This window comes from Prionailurus viverrinus, chromosome A1 (assembly GCF_022837055.1).
Source record: "Prionailurus viverrinus isolate Anna chromosome A1, UM_Priviv_1.0, whole genome shotgun sequence".
Taxonomy (NCBI): Eukaryota; Metazoa; Chordata; class Mammalia; order Carnivora; family Felidae; genus Prionailurus; species Prionailurus viverrinus.
This window is the reverse complement of record NC_062561.1, coordinates 151582185-151600164: the sequence shown is the minus strand read 5'-3', so window position 1 is coordinate 151600164 and position 17980 is coordinate 151582185. Positions and strand designations below refer to the sequence as shown.

General features: G+C 35.0%; 1 protein-coding gene across 6 annotated transcripts in view; it reads left to right on the top strand.

Annotated features, from left to right (window-relative positions):
- Positions 1 to 17980, top strand: part of TMEM161B (transmembrane protein 161B) — a 72250-nt gene that overhangs the window by 7066 nt on the left and 47204 nt on the right. For all 6 annotated transcript variants that reach the window (XM_047866170.1, XM_047866214.1, XM_047866185.1 and 3 more), the window contains exon 2: positions 15257 to 15360. In XM_047866170.1, coding sequence (XP_047722126.1) covers positions 15257 to 15360 — 104 coding nt within the window. The remainder of the gene's footprint in view (positions 1 to 15256; positions 15361 to 17980) is intronic.

The window sequence follows — 17980 nt, the reverse complement described above, 5'->3', positions numbered from 1 at the left end:
TAGAGTAACTCTTCCAAAATTAAACAGTTATTGGTGGTGGAATTTGACTTGAACACAGGCAGTTTGGCCATTGTATTGTTGTGCCAGTCTTACTGTTTACATTTCATAGGTTTTAACTTATGAGAGGAGTCATTTCCAGAACATTTTCCTATAGAAACAACATTAGGGTGTTATATTTCTAGAAAGTCTTTCCCAATCTAGTTAATAACTTCTATTACATCTCATATACTATTAAAGAAATCAATCATTACTGTCATGCATAGCACTAATGATTAGCCTAATTCAAGTGCCAAACAGGTCTGACATTGCTGCATTCACTCAAAATAAGAAATCAGTCCTTCATATTCTCTCCACCTTAATTGCATCCAGTTAAGGCACTCCTTCTGTACAGTATTAATTTCCATTGCGCCTCTAGTATAGACTTGTAGTAACATTGATGAGGTGAGGAGCAATTAGAGAACTGGAGATGAATTGGAATTTCTTGCCATTGTTAAGTATCTAGTGTGCTAAAAGCCTGTCTCAGCCTATTTCTTTTCCTGAGTCCTTCTAAGGATTGGCTTGCTCATATCCTTTCACTTGGACTACCTGTTGCTTATAGCTAGAACTTAGTTTTCTCCCTGAGTTGCAAATAACATAGTATCATAGGGTACATTCCCTACCATATGGTCAATGCACATGATAAAGGTTATTACTACCAGTACATTTTTTTAAAAGTCACCTTGCCGTGTTACTTACTTCCAGCTGATCATAACTGTTTACTTATCATAAAGGTCTTTTAGGGAAAAAAGTTGAAGCTCTGGATGATATTGATGAGTCTTTGCAATACATTCTTGGAAGTAGAGAGGTTTGGATTGTGAAGAAGAGATGAGATGGAAAATAATAAGGGACACTAGAGAGAGAAAGGGAGACCTTTCTCCTCCAGAAATTAATTACGAAGAAAGAACTTCAACAAGCTGTTCTTTTCTGTATTATAAATATATGAGTATAGATTGCCATCATATGATGTCACAAATAAGGCACTATAAGGCTATGGTAGGCTATGGCTTTTTTTTTTTTTTAAATAAACATGATACTTTTATCTTTTTGATAAGTAGTAGACGCCTTTTGAAATACTAATCTGATTGCTTATTTTTTTTATGTAGTTATCTGTGTCTGCCCTTTACACAGTGCTTAGCTGATTTTTGTTATCTTTCACCATTTGATTGCCACTGTTTGCCCAAATACAATGATTTACCTAGCAAAGCAATGCCACACTTTCCTGCTTTTTTTTTCCTAAAAGAAAAAGTCATATTGGAGGATTCTGCTCCATCATGACTTCATTAAGTTCATTATGTTTGTTAAGTATTTTTATCATTTCAGAAGATTTTAGTCATTTTTATGATCAGTATAAATGATTGATTAAAAATGTTTCTAATTCTTTGTGATTTATGGGCATATGTATTCAAATATGAATGTTTATGTCTTTTGTTTCTGAATATATATAGTCTTGCTCAGAAGAGAAGCCATGACTTTTTTTCCTGAAAAGTTTTACATTATTAATAGTTACATTTATTAGTAGAATTTTCTTAAGTTTAAATTCTTGCTTATTGTCTTTTCCCTTCCCTGTATTAGGTTAATTAATATTAGGACAGTGAAGCTTCATTTTATCATTTATTACCAGACAGCTTTGTTGGTTGGGTGGGTCAGATGCTAACTAGAATTAGAATTGTAAACTAAGTCTGTTTTCTAATCAGGAGGGACAGATAAGAAAGCTTTGGTAACATTCATTATAATGTTAAATCATAACTAACTGAAACATTAGTTGGTTAAGACTAACACTATTTTGGGGGCACCTCAGTGATTCAGTTGGTTAAGTATCTGACTCTTGATTTCAGCTCAGGTTGTGATCTAATGGCTTGTGAGATCGAGTCCTTCATTGGGCCCTGAACTGGCAGCATGGAGCCTGCTTGGGATTTCTCTCTCTCTCTCTCTCTCTCTCTCTCTCTCTCTCTCTCTCTCTCTCCCCCCCCCCCCGTCAGTCTCTCTCTCTCTCTCTCTCTCTAAATAAATTAAGTAAATAAATAAACTTTAAACAACTCTTTTCTAACTTGATTCTGTTATTTATTGAGTACTTTTGATTTTGATAGAGAGCTTCTCAATCATATTAGAAGTATTGAAGGTCATCATAGTTCTTTCTCTTGATAGTCACTGAAAAAGAACATTTCAGATCATCAAGAAAAGGAATCCTTTAATAGGTAGAATTGGCCAAGTATCTGAGATAAACTTAAAAAACAAAACAAAATAATATTGTAAAACTCTTGGTATTCACAAGTCTCCTGAGAGAAATTCCTGCAAACCACTAACAGAGGGGAGAATGCTGGGCAATGGGCTAGGTATACTCCTTTACATCAGAGCTTGGAGCTCTGATTTACTTTCAGGTCTCCTATAAATGTTAGCTCATTTAATCCTTATGAAGAAGGGATAATTGTTCCTATCAGCAGTAACTACACTTCACAGGCTTTGACGATGGTTTAGAAATGGTAGGTGTGTGAATGCCAGTAATCCATTGTGTTTATTTAAAATAACTGCAATCATCAACAATAAGATCTTTTAAGAACTTGGAGATCATTTGCCAACTCCTATCTTTTGTAGATAAGAGTGAGTCCCAGAGAGAGCTAGCTCATCTGTTATTAGTGACAGCGAAGTTCTTTGATTCTAGTATGGTTAATTATTCAGTACATTAAAATATTTACAGTAAGTGCATCTTTCCAACAGTTACCATTAGGAGTACACCTTAAATTTTCTTGGCTTTTGTGTGTGGCTTAAAATTTAGAGTTAAGCTAAAATTTTTATTTTAAATTTGTTTTGATGACGTTTTATTAGTGTACTTACCAAAGTTGTCGTTCTTAGTTTGTTTAAAAGAAAGTATTTGTAACACAGACTTAAATTGCATTAAATTGAGAGTATTATCTTATAGAAACAGACTACTTTCTCTGAAATACAGTGTATTGTCTTTTGATCTTAAAGTGAATAATTTTCTTTTTTATGCTAAAGTTTAGTGCTTGGCACATAGGAATTGAATGTAGTGAAGGACAGTAGGCAAATTTATGCTTTATCCTTTTATTTCATCTAAAAGGTAGTATTCAATATATATTGAAAACCTGCCGTGTTAGGCACTTTCCGGGGAGTTGGGTTAGGGCTCAAGAAGTGAGATGAGTAGTTTCATTGGAGAAGAGATCCATAAATTGTTGGTCACAGTTGAACATGATAAAGTCTGTTTTGGAGTGATGTATTTTTTTTTTTTTTTTAACAAGGAAGGTTTTATAAGGGAAGTGAATATTGAGGGATGGGTAGGAATTGGTTTGAAGTTGATGATCTATAAATGCTAAATACAAATTTATTAGTTGTAATTAATAGCTTCTTTGGATATACATCTATAGGGGTATTTTCTGTAATGTCAGAAAATACAGTTAAGGAAGAGTACTACATTTAAGAATGCCGTCTTCCATTGAACCTTTTATTTGTTGCTTATTAGTACTATAATGGAACATTTATGAATGTCTTAGAAAAAGGTGAAGTGGCTTGTTACCATCTTTAAAAATACTGCATTCTTCACCAACATTTTTTTAAAGATTTTTAAAAAATAAGTGTTTATTCCACACTGTATGTTAGCCAATTTGACAATAAATTATACTTTAGAAAATTTTTGAGAGAGCATGAGCATGAGAGGGGTAGGGGCAGAGAGAGAGGGGGCCAGATGGTCCGAGGCTGGCTCTGCACTGATAGTAGTGAGCCCAATGTGGGGTTGGAACTCACGAACCATGAGATGATGGATGACCTGAGCAAAAGTCAGACACTGAGTCACCCAGGCATCCCTAAAGAGAATTTTTTATTTTTATTTACTTATCTTTTATTTATTTATTTTTATTTATTTTATTTTTATTTATTTATTTGAGAGAGAGAGAGAGAGTGCACACAAGTGGGGGAGAGGGACTGAGGGAGAGAGAGAATCTTAATCGGGCTCCATGCTCAGTGTGGAGCCCGACACCAGGCTCAATCCCACGACCCTTGGATCATGACCTGAGCTGAAATCAAGAGTTGGACACTCAACCTCAACCAACTGAGCCACCCAGGCACCCCTCTTCATCAACTTTTTAACGACTTTGCCTTACCAATTTATGTCAAGAAACATGTCTTCTCAAGTTTATTTATAAATTTAATGAAATTCCAAGGAATGGTTTTATATCGTCATGTTAAGCAGCAATAAGTCTGGAGTTGTTTTTGAATATAGTTATATCAAATTCATGCATGCTCCTATGTTGTATGTATTATTAAGATATTAAGGATGTACCAAGGTATTTTATTGAGAATTTTTGATTTTTGGCTTTAAAGTACATTAAATTTCTTACTTTCAGTTGGAAAATAGCAAAAATTTCTGCTCATACTTTTTACTTTAAAGAATTAAAAGCACATTTTGTGCTGTGAAGCACCATGCTGGCAAATCAAACAAATTCTGTAAGCAATTAAATTCGAAAACCCATGTGCTTAAATTCAAATCAGAGCAGTTGGTAATTATGTTTTACAGTTTTCTTTCTCTGATTTTACCTTCTTATTTATATAATTCTATTGGTAGTATTATTTTGAGTTGTATGAAGTTGCTGTTTGGTAGGTCAGAACAGTTAAGTATCTGTGATTTCATTAGATTTGTTTAATAAACCTATATTAAATCAGTAGGTGACCTTATTCTTTAGCTGGTTTTCTATCAAACCCTTTGATTATTTTCATTTTGTTTATTCAGCAAAGTTTTCCTTTTCTTATTTTCAGACCTGTTTAACTGTCTGTAAGGGCTGGGGCTAAGTAAGGACCAGCGTAGCTCACATAATGAACCCTAAGATTCTAGAAATAGTCTATTGGCAAGAATTCTCCTTGCTTGTTATTGATTGTTTAAGGCTGCTTTTACCTGCTTTGGCATTATATGGAAGAGTTTCTCATCTTGATTAAATCTATACAGCCCTTAAACCTATTAGAAGTAATCTTTATTATTATTATTTTTTTAACCAGCTTGAGTCTGTTAGTCATCCACATGTATATCACACCTTTCTTCCTGAGTTTCTAGACCTCTTCTCAGTCACATTGCCAAGATCCTGAGCTTGGTTTGTTTATTCTTCAAAGTCTCTCAAACTTTGTCCATTCAGGTTTTAAATTTAATACATCTCTACACTACTTGTACTTCTCTTCAGTAGGACACGTCTCATAAAGTTTTTTTCAGCTTGCACCTTTGGTCTCATCTATTTCTGAATCTTAAGTGATTAAATTCCCACAAACCCGTCTCTAGAACATTCAGCACCCATCCAACATTGGTTCCTTCCCTTTTGCCTTAAGCATGTTTTATTTTCCTCCTTATGAGGGTATATTTTAAATATATTTTCTTTGTCAACCATTCTAGTATCCATCAGATTTTCCTGTTATTGCTCAGTTTCTTCAAAGAATAATTTTGTCCATTATTTCCATCTAATCTTTACATAATTGCTTAAGTTTTATTCTTTTTAAAAAAAAAATTTTTTTTTCAACATTTATTTATTTTTGGGACAGAGAGAGACAGAGTATGAACCGGGGAGGGGCAGAGAGAGAGAGGGAGACACAGAATCGGAAACAGGCTACAGGCTCTGAGCCATCAGCCCAGAGCCTGACGCGGGGCTCGAACTCCCGGACCGCGAGATCATGACCTGGCTGAAGTCGGACGCTTAACCGACTGCGCCACCCAGGCGCCCCGCTTAAGTTTTATTCTTATCTGCTGATACTTCCCTTACAGAGATAATTAATAATTTTATGCCTAATTCCCTTTTTTCTCTAAAAAATTTAATTTTTTGGTTTTTCTCTTCCTTTTTTCTTTCTTTCCTTCCTTCCTTCCTTCCTTTCTTTCCTTTCTCTTTCTTTCTTTCTTTCTTTCTTTCTTTCTTTCTTTCTTTTTCTTTTCTTTCTGTCTTTCTGTCTTTCTATCTTTCTTGTAAGCTCTGTGCCCAGTGGGGGACTGAACTCACAACTCCGAGATCTGGAGTTGTACACTCTACTGACTGAGCCAGCCAGGTGCTCCTGGTTTTGCTTTTGTTTTTGAAGCTGTCTTAGTTCAGGCTTTTTGGTGTTCATTGTATTATTTCAGATGGCTTCTATTTTACCTCTTTGCTTCCAATTACTTTTCACTTTAATTTTCTACTTGATGGCATAGTTATCTTTCCAAAATATATATATCTTTCCAAAATATATATAATGGATTTGGTTCATTCCAGTCTTAAGATCCTGAACTTATTTCCGAGTACCTGAAGAAAAGTCCATTATGTGCAACCCCTATCAAAGTCTAAAGCATGTGGAATTGCTCATTGTTTTGGATCTTGCCATTTACTCTCTGTACAGGTGGGTGTATCTGTCTAAACTTTTTTCTTTTTCTGTGTGAGAGTGGGATACTTCTTTAACCTTTTAACACTAATTCACATGTCACCTCTGTGAACCAGTCTTTCCCAGCTCTCCCACTTGGATTTAATCACTGCCTTTCTTGGGGTGCTCCCATAACACTGGCACTGACCTCTACCATACCACTTATCACATATTATTTGTAGGTGGAAGTCAGGAGTGGTTAACACTGTAAGAGTTTGATACAAACACCTGATGCAAGATACGAGTTATTCTCTAACCTTGAACTTAGATATGGATTGGTTCCAAGACCTAAGATAGACTAGATTGTAGCCAAAGCAGTGGTATTTACATATTGAAAGATAGAATAGTTTTTATTTAGGTTTTTGTCTTTGGAAAGAGTATATCAATTGGAATGCAGTTTTATCAGTTGAAAGTCTAGAAGTTTAGCCAGATTTAAACATATTTATCCATATCTATTTAGGGTTGAGAGTATTTTGCCCCTAGCTCTTCTGTATATTCAAACTTCAGCACTGAATGAATGAGCTATCCCTCAGTGCTGCCTTTTGGTCTCAATCACTACTCACCAAGCAGCCTACTTATTATTTGACCTCCATAGGATCATTAAGACAGTGATTGAATGGAACACTTAGTGTACTTTAACATCTGATCTACTTGATAGTGTATGTTTCACTGTAAATTAGTTGATAAAATTCTTACAACCTGATTATTGCCAGTCTGTTTCATGTAGATTGGTTGTACCAGTGAGGCATTTTTTGTGTGTGTTCTGAAAAGCTGAGAATGTAGCTAAGTTGCTGTCCTTGGGAGGCCTGCCTGAGGCTTGATGTTCCTGCAGTTTTCATGCACATTGTCTCTAGGATTCTACAATCACCCAAACCAAAATATCCTGAAAATATCTTTGAAATCGTCTTAATTTTAATTCTACAGTTGTTTTCCTTCATGTTCATTCACAGAGTTTGATTGGTTTTCTTCTGACATACTTTATCTTTTTTTTTTTTTCTTAGTTTGAACTGCTTCTACCTTAGTCTTAGGTTTTCTTTTTAATTAATATATTTCTATGTCTCATTTTTCTTATATGTTACTGGCATTATTTCATCTTCCTATCCTGTTTGCTTAAAAGTCTTCCAAGGTGATCTTATGTGTCCTCTTGGTTTTGAAGACTCAACAATGTTAGATTCTGTTTTCATTTTATTTCCTCCAGTTCTTTGCCCTATAATACAAAAAGCCTGCTTTGGTTGAGCTAAGATTTTCACTGTTGCATGGTTACTCTCTGTTCACATTTTCGTTTAGCCTCGAATTCCCTTTTACTCTTTATCTCTGTGATATTAGTTTCCATGTTAGGTTTCACTCTATGAAACTTTTCTTTCTTCTTCTTCTTCTTCTTTTTTTTTTTGTTGCTGTTTTATTATTTTTGAGAGAGACAGAGTGTGAGTGGGGGGAGGGCCAGAGAGAGAGAGGGAGACACAGAATCTGAAGCAGGCTCCAGGCTCTGAGCTCTCAGCACAGAGTTCATTGTGGGGCTCGAATCCACAAACTATGAGGTCATGACCTGAGCTGAAGTCGGGGGCTTAACCGACTGAGCCACCCAGGTACCCCATCTATGAAACTTTCATATGCAGTTTGTTCAGTTTCTCTAGCTTTTGTTCATAGTACTGTCCAATTTTGTCCTGCAATACTGTCTTAATTTTTTGGTACCTAGTATGATAATCTTGGATTTTAAGTTCTGTTAAGACATATTCTTTTGCAGTGTTGCCATTCATTTAGTTGTTCAACAAATATCGAATGCCCTATTATATGCCTTGAACTATTCTAAATGTCATTGTGCTAAGTATTTGGGATTTAAGTCTGTGAAACACAAAGTTCCTTTGCCAACTTCTTGATAACAGCCAGCAAGATATTGGATATATGTTAGGCAGATAGCCTGTACTTGTAAATTAAATTTTTATTTGCTTTTCCTGTTTATAGATATAAATAATTTCTACAGTGATATAATTTGGATTTGTATCATTTTTCACATTGTTTGACCGAGACCCTAACCAATTTGTCACATAATATATGGTGATATACAGTTCTTATCACCAAAGTAAGAGAGATTATACCTGCAGTACTGCTACTGACTTTAGCACAGTTCTTCCTGTCATACCTGAGCTTAGCTATCTTAGTGCTGCGGGGTTAGCAATTTTTGTTGAATACTGATCTGATCATACTACTTCTCATGGGTTTCCTGTTGCCTTTAGGTTACATTCTAAACCCTTTAGTTTTGAAGCATATACCACTGATGGCTCGTTCACTCAAGCTGAGTTCATTGGATTTTGACTCATGCTTTAACATCCAAAATGCCCTTTCATAGGTTTTCACCCTTAATAATTTCTTTCTCTCTCTCATTTTACTGTGTTCTCAGAACCTTCTGCCTATCCTCTCATCACTTTGTATCGTAATGGTCCCTTTACTCTCCTAGTTCCCTGGCTGCTCATTGGTGACTGGGACTCTGCTATTTCTCCCTATTGCATTTGAGTGATCTAATGCTCAGCGCATGTACTTTGTTGCTCATTAAATGTTCATCGAATGGGCTGAATTGATTTAGTGGAAAAAACTTTAGGTTGGAAATTAAGGGTCTGGGTTTTGGATAAGTCTAACTTTGATCTTTGTTGTTTGAACCCGATTTCCTCATTTGTAAATTGCTCAGAGGTAGTTTAAGTGCTCAAAGTGTGAATTTGAAGTTTTATGTAAATCTAGGTTGAAATAACAAAATGTATACCTTTAAATTATTTGAGCATCTCTTAAGTCTATCTCAACATGTCTAGCTATCAGTAAAAGATGTAAACAGTCAAGAGACAAAAATTAGGAAGGTTATTGGGTAACGTTGGGTGCTCTGATCAGATGAGGGGCCACCAAATGTGGGGTGTCCCAATTGGATGGGGACCGGTGGCAAGGCAGTGAAGAATTCATCCAAGGCATAAGGAGATAGAAGTTTACTGAATACACTCAAGGGAGTGGCTGGCAGGTCAATAGAGCAGAGGCTGCCACAGGCATTGGTGAGGGGCCACATTATAGGGTGGAGTGAGGGAATGTGGGGACTTTGGAATTTCCCCTTTTTTGGTAATCTTAGGAATTGTGCCTGGTTGTAATTGGTCAGTTAGGGCCTATACTTATTTTGAGGTGGGTTGCTTAATGAGCTTGTTTGCAGTCAGCTGTCTGGTTGCTGTGGGCCCTTTTGCTTTACTCAGGTTAGCTTTGCTCAAGCCTATTGCCTAAAAACAGCCTCTATAGGTAATATCCTCTTTCCTTTTTCTCCCTTCTAATTTATTCAGGGAGATTATACTTGAAATCGTTTGGGGGTGTCTGAGTCCCAAGTATATATGCAAATATGCCTTCTAATGTTAAACAGCATGTGCTTTGTTTCAGTTGGTTAGCAGGAGAGCTAGTTTAATGAAACAAAACAAAATGTCAACTCTACTAAGTCTGACACAGTATTCTGAGTTTTATTTTCTGTATTGACAAGCAAGATAAAATGTTGATATTTGATATATTTTATTTCTTGGAGAGTTGTTTAATTTTCCTTGGTAAGAACTTTTTAAACCTACCCAGAAATGATTACTGACAAAACTTGAAATGATTATTCTTCTAGAGACTAAAGGCAAATAACTTTGTCTTGCTCTTCATGGCTTCAGGTTAATAGATAATAGAAAGTTATCTTAAGTTGAAACCTAAGTTGCCGTAGTATTTCACCCATCTTGGGTCATATGAGCTATTTCACGAACAACTTTTCCCACTTTTAGTTATCAAGAGAATCAGGGCCTACTGGCAATGAATCTAGACAGAAACCATCACTTTGGTTAAATTTTGATGCATTAATAAAAGCATTAGGGCTACTTGAGTCATTGATCCCAGTGGTTGTGTTTGAGACTTGAGCCATGATGGACTTTGTAGCCTCACTGTATCTCTCCCCAGTTTAACTGTTTTCTGTTGTGAAATATTTGATTGTTTATGGCTAAATGTATTTAATCATTGTCTTTAATTAAAAATGAGAAATATTCAGGGATTTTTATTTTTAAGTTAAACAGTTCAGTAATCATGCTTTTGTATAAACTTAGGTGTACATAGGCACACCTGAGTGGCTTAGTCGGTTGAGCGTCCAACTTTGGCTCAGGTCAGGATCTCATAGTTCATGAGTTGGAGCCTGGAGCCTACTTTGGATTCTGTCTCCCTCTTTTTCTCTTTCTCTCTCTCTGTCTCTCTGCCCCTTCCCCGCTTGTGCTCTGTCTGGCTCTCTTTCAAAAATAAACAAACATTAAAAGAAAAAACTTAGGCATACATAGATACTAAGTTGGGGTGAAGGCAGGTTATTAGAATGATTTTTATGTATTTATTTTTAGAATGGTTTGTTTCTAAATTTCAAATTGTTGTGTCCCTTAGTTAATGAGTTGAATATTTTTTATACTTTAACACATTAATCCCTAGAATGTACACTATAATTGCTAATTTCATAGTAATGTCTCAAAAGTTTATTTTAGTATTAATCTATTAAATTGATAATATATAACTGGTAACATACAATATAATAATTTTGGTGAAATCATTTCCACATAATCTTACCTCCCTAAAAATTAGATAACATTCTAGGAAAGATTCATTGACTTCTATTAGAAAGTCAGAAGAAGACTGACTTATATAATAATACATTTAGGACAGTATATAGATGAGCTTTTGGGAAAATATTTCTAGCTTCGTTTAAAAAGGTAGAAGTGGCAGGGTGCTTTGGTGGCTCCCTGAGCCGCTGGACACTGTTAAGTGTCCCGACTCTTGATTTCAGCTCAGGTCATGAACTCATGGTTCATGAGATCGAACCGCACATTGGGCTCTGCACTTGACCGTGGGGAGCCTGCTTGAGGTTCTCTCTCTCTCTGCCCCCATCCCACGTGTGCACTCTCTCTGTCCCAAAATAAATAAGTAAATTTAAAAAAGAAATCTATTTGAAAGAAAAAGTGGACGTGGCATAATGAATAGTGTTCAGGTTACATTTTTGCCTTGAACATTTTTTAGTCAAACATTAGCTACTACATTGAGAGCGGTGTTTGCCTTTCTTGGGGTTCTCTTTAATTCTTCCTTTGCCTCTATATTTGATAAACTTTTGAGTTCTGCACAAAGATATCAGAATGCATTTCTCTTCTCAGTACCAGAGATACCACTGTAATTTAAAGCTTCATTATTTCTGGTCTGGGCCATTGTAGAAACCCAGTTCATATTTCTAATTATCCTCAATCCAGTTTGCTGATACTTGTTTTTGCCTTTGCATGATTTACATCTTCACTTCTGCATCTATCAGCAATATCATGCTTAGTGATTTGAAGCAAAAGAAGAGAGTTGAGCAAAATACCTCTCTTTCACTGTTCATCACATTCCATCATATATATTTTCCGTATCAGTCTTTCTGAAATGCCATTTAATACCTGTAACAGTTACTAGATATGACTAAAATATGATTTCTGCTATTAAGGAGTTTACACTCTAATAAATTGGTATATGTATATTTGTGAGAGATTGTACTAGATGACCTTGAAGATTCTGTGATACTATCACTTATTTCTTTAAAGACTGGATTGAGGTTCACTTGGTCCACAAAACTTTCCCTGACTAAAAACTTATCTTCTGCTTTTAAGTCTATAATCTCAAATAGACCAACCTTCTGACATACTTGCTAATATATTTCTTGGCCTTGTTCTGCCTGAAAGAATTCTTTGTAATGGCATTCATTGTATGGAGATTGCAGAACTTCTATCACAAACTACACAGAAAATAGGGTAGTAAATTCAAGTGATAGGAAATGTGAAAGTAGAAAGGTAAAAATGTAACCTTTGATGTTAGGTGAATATAAAAGTGGTCTGAACCTTAACCCAGTTGGTAAAATTTAAGGCAGTAAAATATCCACAGTAAAACGAGAGTTGAGGCAGGTTTAAAAAGCATTTTAAAAGCCGTCCTGTTTAAGAACCACTTTTACTTCCTTTTTTTGGAGAACTGTCTGTACATATTTTTCCTCTTTTTTTTTAATTAGGCATTTGGTCTGTTAGTACACTAGTTATTCCTCCTCATCCCCACCATCCACTGTTTCACTTCCCAGTGATTTCAGTTACCCAAGGTCAATTATGGTCTGGAAGCAGATGATCCTCCTTCTGAGATACAGTCAGGTCAGTAGGAACCAAATGCTATGTCACAGTGCCTGCGACATTCGTCTCACTTCATCTAATCATGTAGGCATTTTATCATTTCACATCATTACAGGAAGGAGGGTGACTGTAGTACAGTAAGATATTTTGAGAGAGAGAGACCACATTCAGGTACCTTTTATTACAGTATATTGTTGTAATTGTTCTGTTTTGTTATTAACTATTGTTAATCTCTTACTGTGCCTAATTTATAAATTAAACTTTATTGTAGGTATGTACGTACAGAAAAAACATTGTGGATATAGGATTCGATACTATCCAAGGTTTTGGGCATTTACAGGGGGTCTTGGAACATACCTCCCACTGATTTGGTGGAGGGACTACTGTAGTTGATTTGTAAGAACTCCGTTTATAATATCTAATAAGGAAATGATCCCTCTGTCATGTGAATTACAGATGTGTTTTCCCAGTCATTTGACATTGTTTATATCATTCTCTATTGCAGAAATTTGATTTTTCTTAATTCATAAAGTTTACTTTTTAGAGTAGTTTTAGGCTCACAGCAAAATTAATTGAAATGTATAGAGTTCCTGTGTACCCTTTGCTTGCGCATGTTCACCCTCCCCTTCTATTACCGTTCCACCCCACAGTACTACATTTCTTACAGTGATGAACTGTTGGTGGCACAGTTTGTTATAATAAATGAAATTTGATTTTTTTCAACTTAGTTTTTAGGTTTTTTTTTTTCAATCAGGAGACTTGTCAGTTTAAAAAAAATTTTTTTAAATGTTTCTATTTGTTTTTGAGAGAGACAGAGATCATGAGAGGCAGAGGGGCAGAGAGAGGAGACACAGAATTTGAAGCAGGCTCCAGGCTCTGAACTGTCAGCACAGAGCCTGACATGGGGCTCAAACTCATGGAGTGCAAGATCATGACCTGAGCCAAAGTCAGAGGCTTAACCAACTGAGCCACCCAGGGGCCCCGAGACTTGTCATTTCTTGAAAGCCTTCTCTCTTCTTGAAATTTAAAAAGTTTTCTTACAGAATTAAAATAAAAACTTCAAAAGAGTTATAATAGAGGTAATAACAATGACAATAACAATAAATAGTATTCATACATATGGAACTTTCTCTGTATCAGGCATAATTTATAACCACAGCTTGATTAGGTAGGTTAAGTGAATAGCTTTATTTTATAGGACAGATAATAAAGGTACATACTGTTTAAATGACCTTTGCAAAGTCATGCAACTAGTAGTTAGTTGGCTGATTTTATCCCAGGCAGGTTAGGTCTAGAATCCATGCTCTTAAACCTGTACACTATACTGCTTCTTTTAAACATTTTTATATTTTTATGTTCTTATTTGGTATATTATGTTTGAAGTAGGAATTCAGCCTTATTTTTGGACTGCTTGGATAGAGGGAGGAGCTAGCAAAGAGGAGTATGAAGAATTGATTGTCATGGTGTGAGTAAAGGAAGGCCTGTGGTAGGCCTTGTGGGATCCTGCTGAGACTTAAAATAAGGAAAGATAATTTGTTAAGATGAGGTGATCTTGATGGTAGATCTTTCAGTGGAATGGGCTGAAGAAGAACGTCAAATGGGAACTGTGTGGGGATGTAAGAACATAGAAGCAACTGGAAATAAGTCTTTTGTCAAGTAGCTATGAATATTAGGGAGGAGGGCTGTGTAATGAGGGAAAATCATTGTTATGTTTCAGAAAGATGAAAGAGACTTACAGATGTTACAATGTGGGTAGGAAGGATTCAGATACAGAAGAGATTTTAGAAGATATAGTAAGTAAACTATTCAGAGGTTGACGTTCCTGAAAATCAAAAGGAGGATGGGCTCTTAAGCACATTTGAAGGGATTTGTGTAGAAGATGCTCTTTATTTCCAGAGGGTAGAGGAAAAGATGGGTGCAGATACAAATGATTATGAGCTTCTTGGTGAAAAGGGAGGGTTTTCATTTAATGGTGTTTATTTTCTTTGTGAGTACAAGATGAGGGAGGTTGGAAGTGTGGAGATGGGGAAGGTTTTGACTTCGTTATAGTAGAGAATAGGGAGAGACTGATGAGAGTAAACTAAGGAGGCTTTTGGACATTATTGAAGGCCCACCCACTGGAAGTTGGTGATGATAGCACGAGTTAATTTTTTTTCTAGTAGTGACTTTTAGGCCAGTTCTGTCATCACACTTAATATGGTTAATGCTCTTTAATCATTCACTTAATCATTTAATTGTTCACTATCACCTTAGAAGTAAAAGGTAGGCATACTCCTTTTAAAGCTTGCCAAGCTCGTGTTTTAAGTGTATTGAATAGAGTAAGTTTGGAGAAAGATGGAAAAAATGACTACTTTTTACTTCATTTGGATACCCTTAAATAATGGAGAACGTTTCTTGGGAATTGATTTTAAATGTGCATGCTAACCCATTTAACTTTTATTAACATGGATGTTACCCTTGGGGAATTTTGTAGAGGATTATGAGATGAGATTAAATGTTTTAAGTTTAAACATGTGGTCTTGAATGCTTAAATGCCAGAATAATAATGTATTTTAATTGTAAACTCATCTTTTTTAAAGTCTAATTTTTGGAATGTATACAAAGTTTTCCACCACTGTCCTCAAATCTAAATTTATTCATTGTTAAACTTGTTTGTTTGTTTGTTTGTTTGTTTTTTTATACAGGGTGTGATAGGTATACAGCTGGTCGTTACCATGGTGATGGCCAGTGTCATGCAGAAGATTATACCTCACTATTCTCTTGCTCGATGGCTACTCTGTAATGGCAGGTAAGGCAAGGTTAGGCTGACTGTGTCTGGTACTTTGAAATCTCTCTTTAGTTCAAGTCTCAGACTGATGGACTTACCAGAAGTTAAGCGTGAATTCCTGTTTTCTAAAAACATGACAAAGGGAAGTTATGAGAAAAATCTAGCTTCCTTATTTTTCTTACTTTAGACATTAGTAGTTTATTTTTTTTTGGTACAGAGGTAATGGGATCATGGTGAACAATTCAGTCCTCCCCCTTTCATGTCCCTTTTTGTCCATTGCCATTGAAAATACCACATCACTTTTCCCATAGTTACCTCCTTAAACAGTTGGTCAACACAGGGAGGAGACTATAAATTGAAGTGATTAAATATTTTTACCATTGTTGGGAAAATGACTGAGAGCATATATTTGATTATTGATGACTCATTTGAGAGTTTATTATGAGAATTAGGGATTCTTTGTTCTACTGCAAAGAATTTTAAACTTTAACTTAACAAGGAGAGGTCAAAGTTATTTTGCTGGTTTTAATTTTGTCTACTGTGCTGTAAGCTTACTACTATTCCTAATCCTTCCACAAAAGAGCTCAGTTGCCTTGCTGATATGTGTACAATAAAATAATGTCACAAGTAAGGAAGTTGAATATAGGGGATATGAGACAATTGCAGGAAAATGACCTATAGAAATACATGCCAAAATCCTGTGTAATTATGAAAGGTAAGTTATAGATATGGTACCACAACTATAGTTTTGTTCTAACTGTTCATCTCCAGTAAATAACTGCATTCTCTTAATTTGTAGGTCTAGTTTCTTTTGTTTAGATCTTTTGGAGTTAGAAAACAATGGATAGATCCTATCCTCCTAATGATTTCATACACTGCAAGACAAATAATAAGATTTTATGATTAGATCAAGGTCATTCTATCCACAAAGCTTAAATCTCCTTTATTGAATTTATTTTCTCTGCTTCTTTTCATATCATTTAAGTACAGAAAAATATTATTCAGACTGCTTAAAATTTTTTTTGACCGCTGGCGCATGCACGTGTGCACACCCACACAGAATGTGTGAGAGAACGGCTATTTAAAAACGTATGTTTTATTAGCAAAGTAAATAATAACTAAAGTTTTAGTAAACTTTAAAACCTCTGTCAGCGTTATTTATAAGAGAAAAGTCAGTCATCTGTAGCTAGTTTTTAAATGTGTAGTCTTGTTTACTTTTTTGCTTATCAAAACCCTTTTCCATAGATCATGAAAGGATAAACATCAGCTGGGCAAATTACCATTCATTCTAAATAAATGGAATCTGATTTAATGAACTAGATAAAAGTATGTTAAGGTAGCTCATTTCTACTGAGAATTCATATTTATAGATTCTGTTTATGATGAATCTCCAGTGAGACTCCAGATCTCTTTTTGGCTCCAAAGATCTTCGCAGTCTTGTGTCATTTTAGGGTATAGGCAATTTCCTGTTCTTACATAATCTGCTTTCCATTTGTTTCTGTGAAACTTACATTTACTAGTAAAGACTAAAACTTCAGAGATTGAAAACCAAATTCTTTTAATATTGGAATTATGTATTATAATTAAAATGTTTTTTTTTCGACAAATATTAGCATGGATGTAAATATACATACTACATGTTTTGTAAATACACATACTACAGATTTGAGGGAGAGTTCAGCATTTAAAAATAAATATGAAGTTGATAATTTTTTGTAATCTTGACTTGCTTTTGTAAACCGATTAACTGTAGTGTTAATTAACACTGTCTCTAATTCTAAATCAGGTTCCAACTATAGCAATCAGAATTTTCTGGAAATAGTTACTTACTCCTTGTTTCATTTCCTCCGTTGTTTTTTTTTTTTTTTTTTTTAATGTGTGTGTAAGATTTATCTTTTTTTAATGTTAATCCTGGAATTTTTAGGTCATGAAGTTAAATCGCTTAATGTTGTTGCCTAACTGTGTTCAATAAGATCATTGATTTTATCCTTTTGGGATAATTAGTGTTTCACCAACCTTTAATGATATGAAATTATGCTGTTTTAATATTGGTAAAATGTAAAATCCCTTGTGAATTGCTTATGTAGAAATATTGATCAGAAATGACAGTTTGCATTTTAAACCATATGATGCTGTTGAGTTAAAGAGAAAGATCTGAGGGCATTCTTTATCATCTGTAACATGCTTAAAAGAATTTGAGGGGAAAGACTCATGAAGACTTTTAAAATTATGAATAGTGTAGGAAGGCTTGGGAGTGACTGTACTGAGTGGAACAACTGAATAGAACTATTCAAATGAACAGCTGTGTAGATACCATGAAAGGTTAATCGTGAGTCTGACAGAAGAGAGTTGTTTTTAGGTTCTATATATATCGTTCTAATATTTGTCCCACTAGTATTGTATCTTCATATTGTAAATAAATATTCATATTTGCCTTAAAAGTTATGGCCTGTCTTTTTGTATCATATAACTTAATTTATGTCCATCTCTCATCAATCTGTGTCTTTTTGGAATGGAGGGTTTAAAGTGCCATTGGATTTTATTATGTTTTAAAGAGTAAGCCTGCCATTTACTTAAAGAAGTAAATAAACAATTGAAGCAATAAACAATTTTTACTTTATAAATTACTGGCCTGTTGATG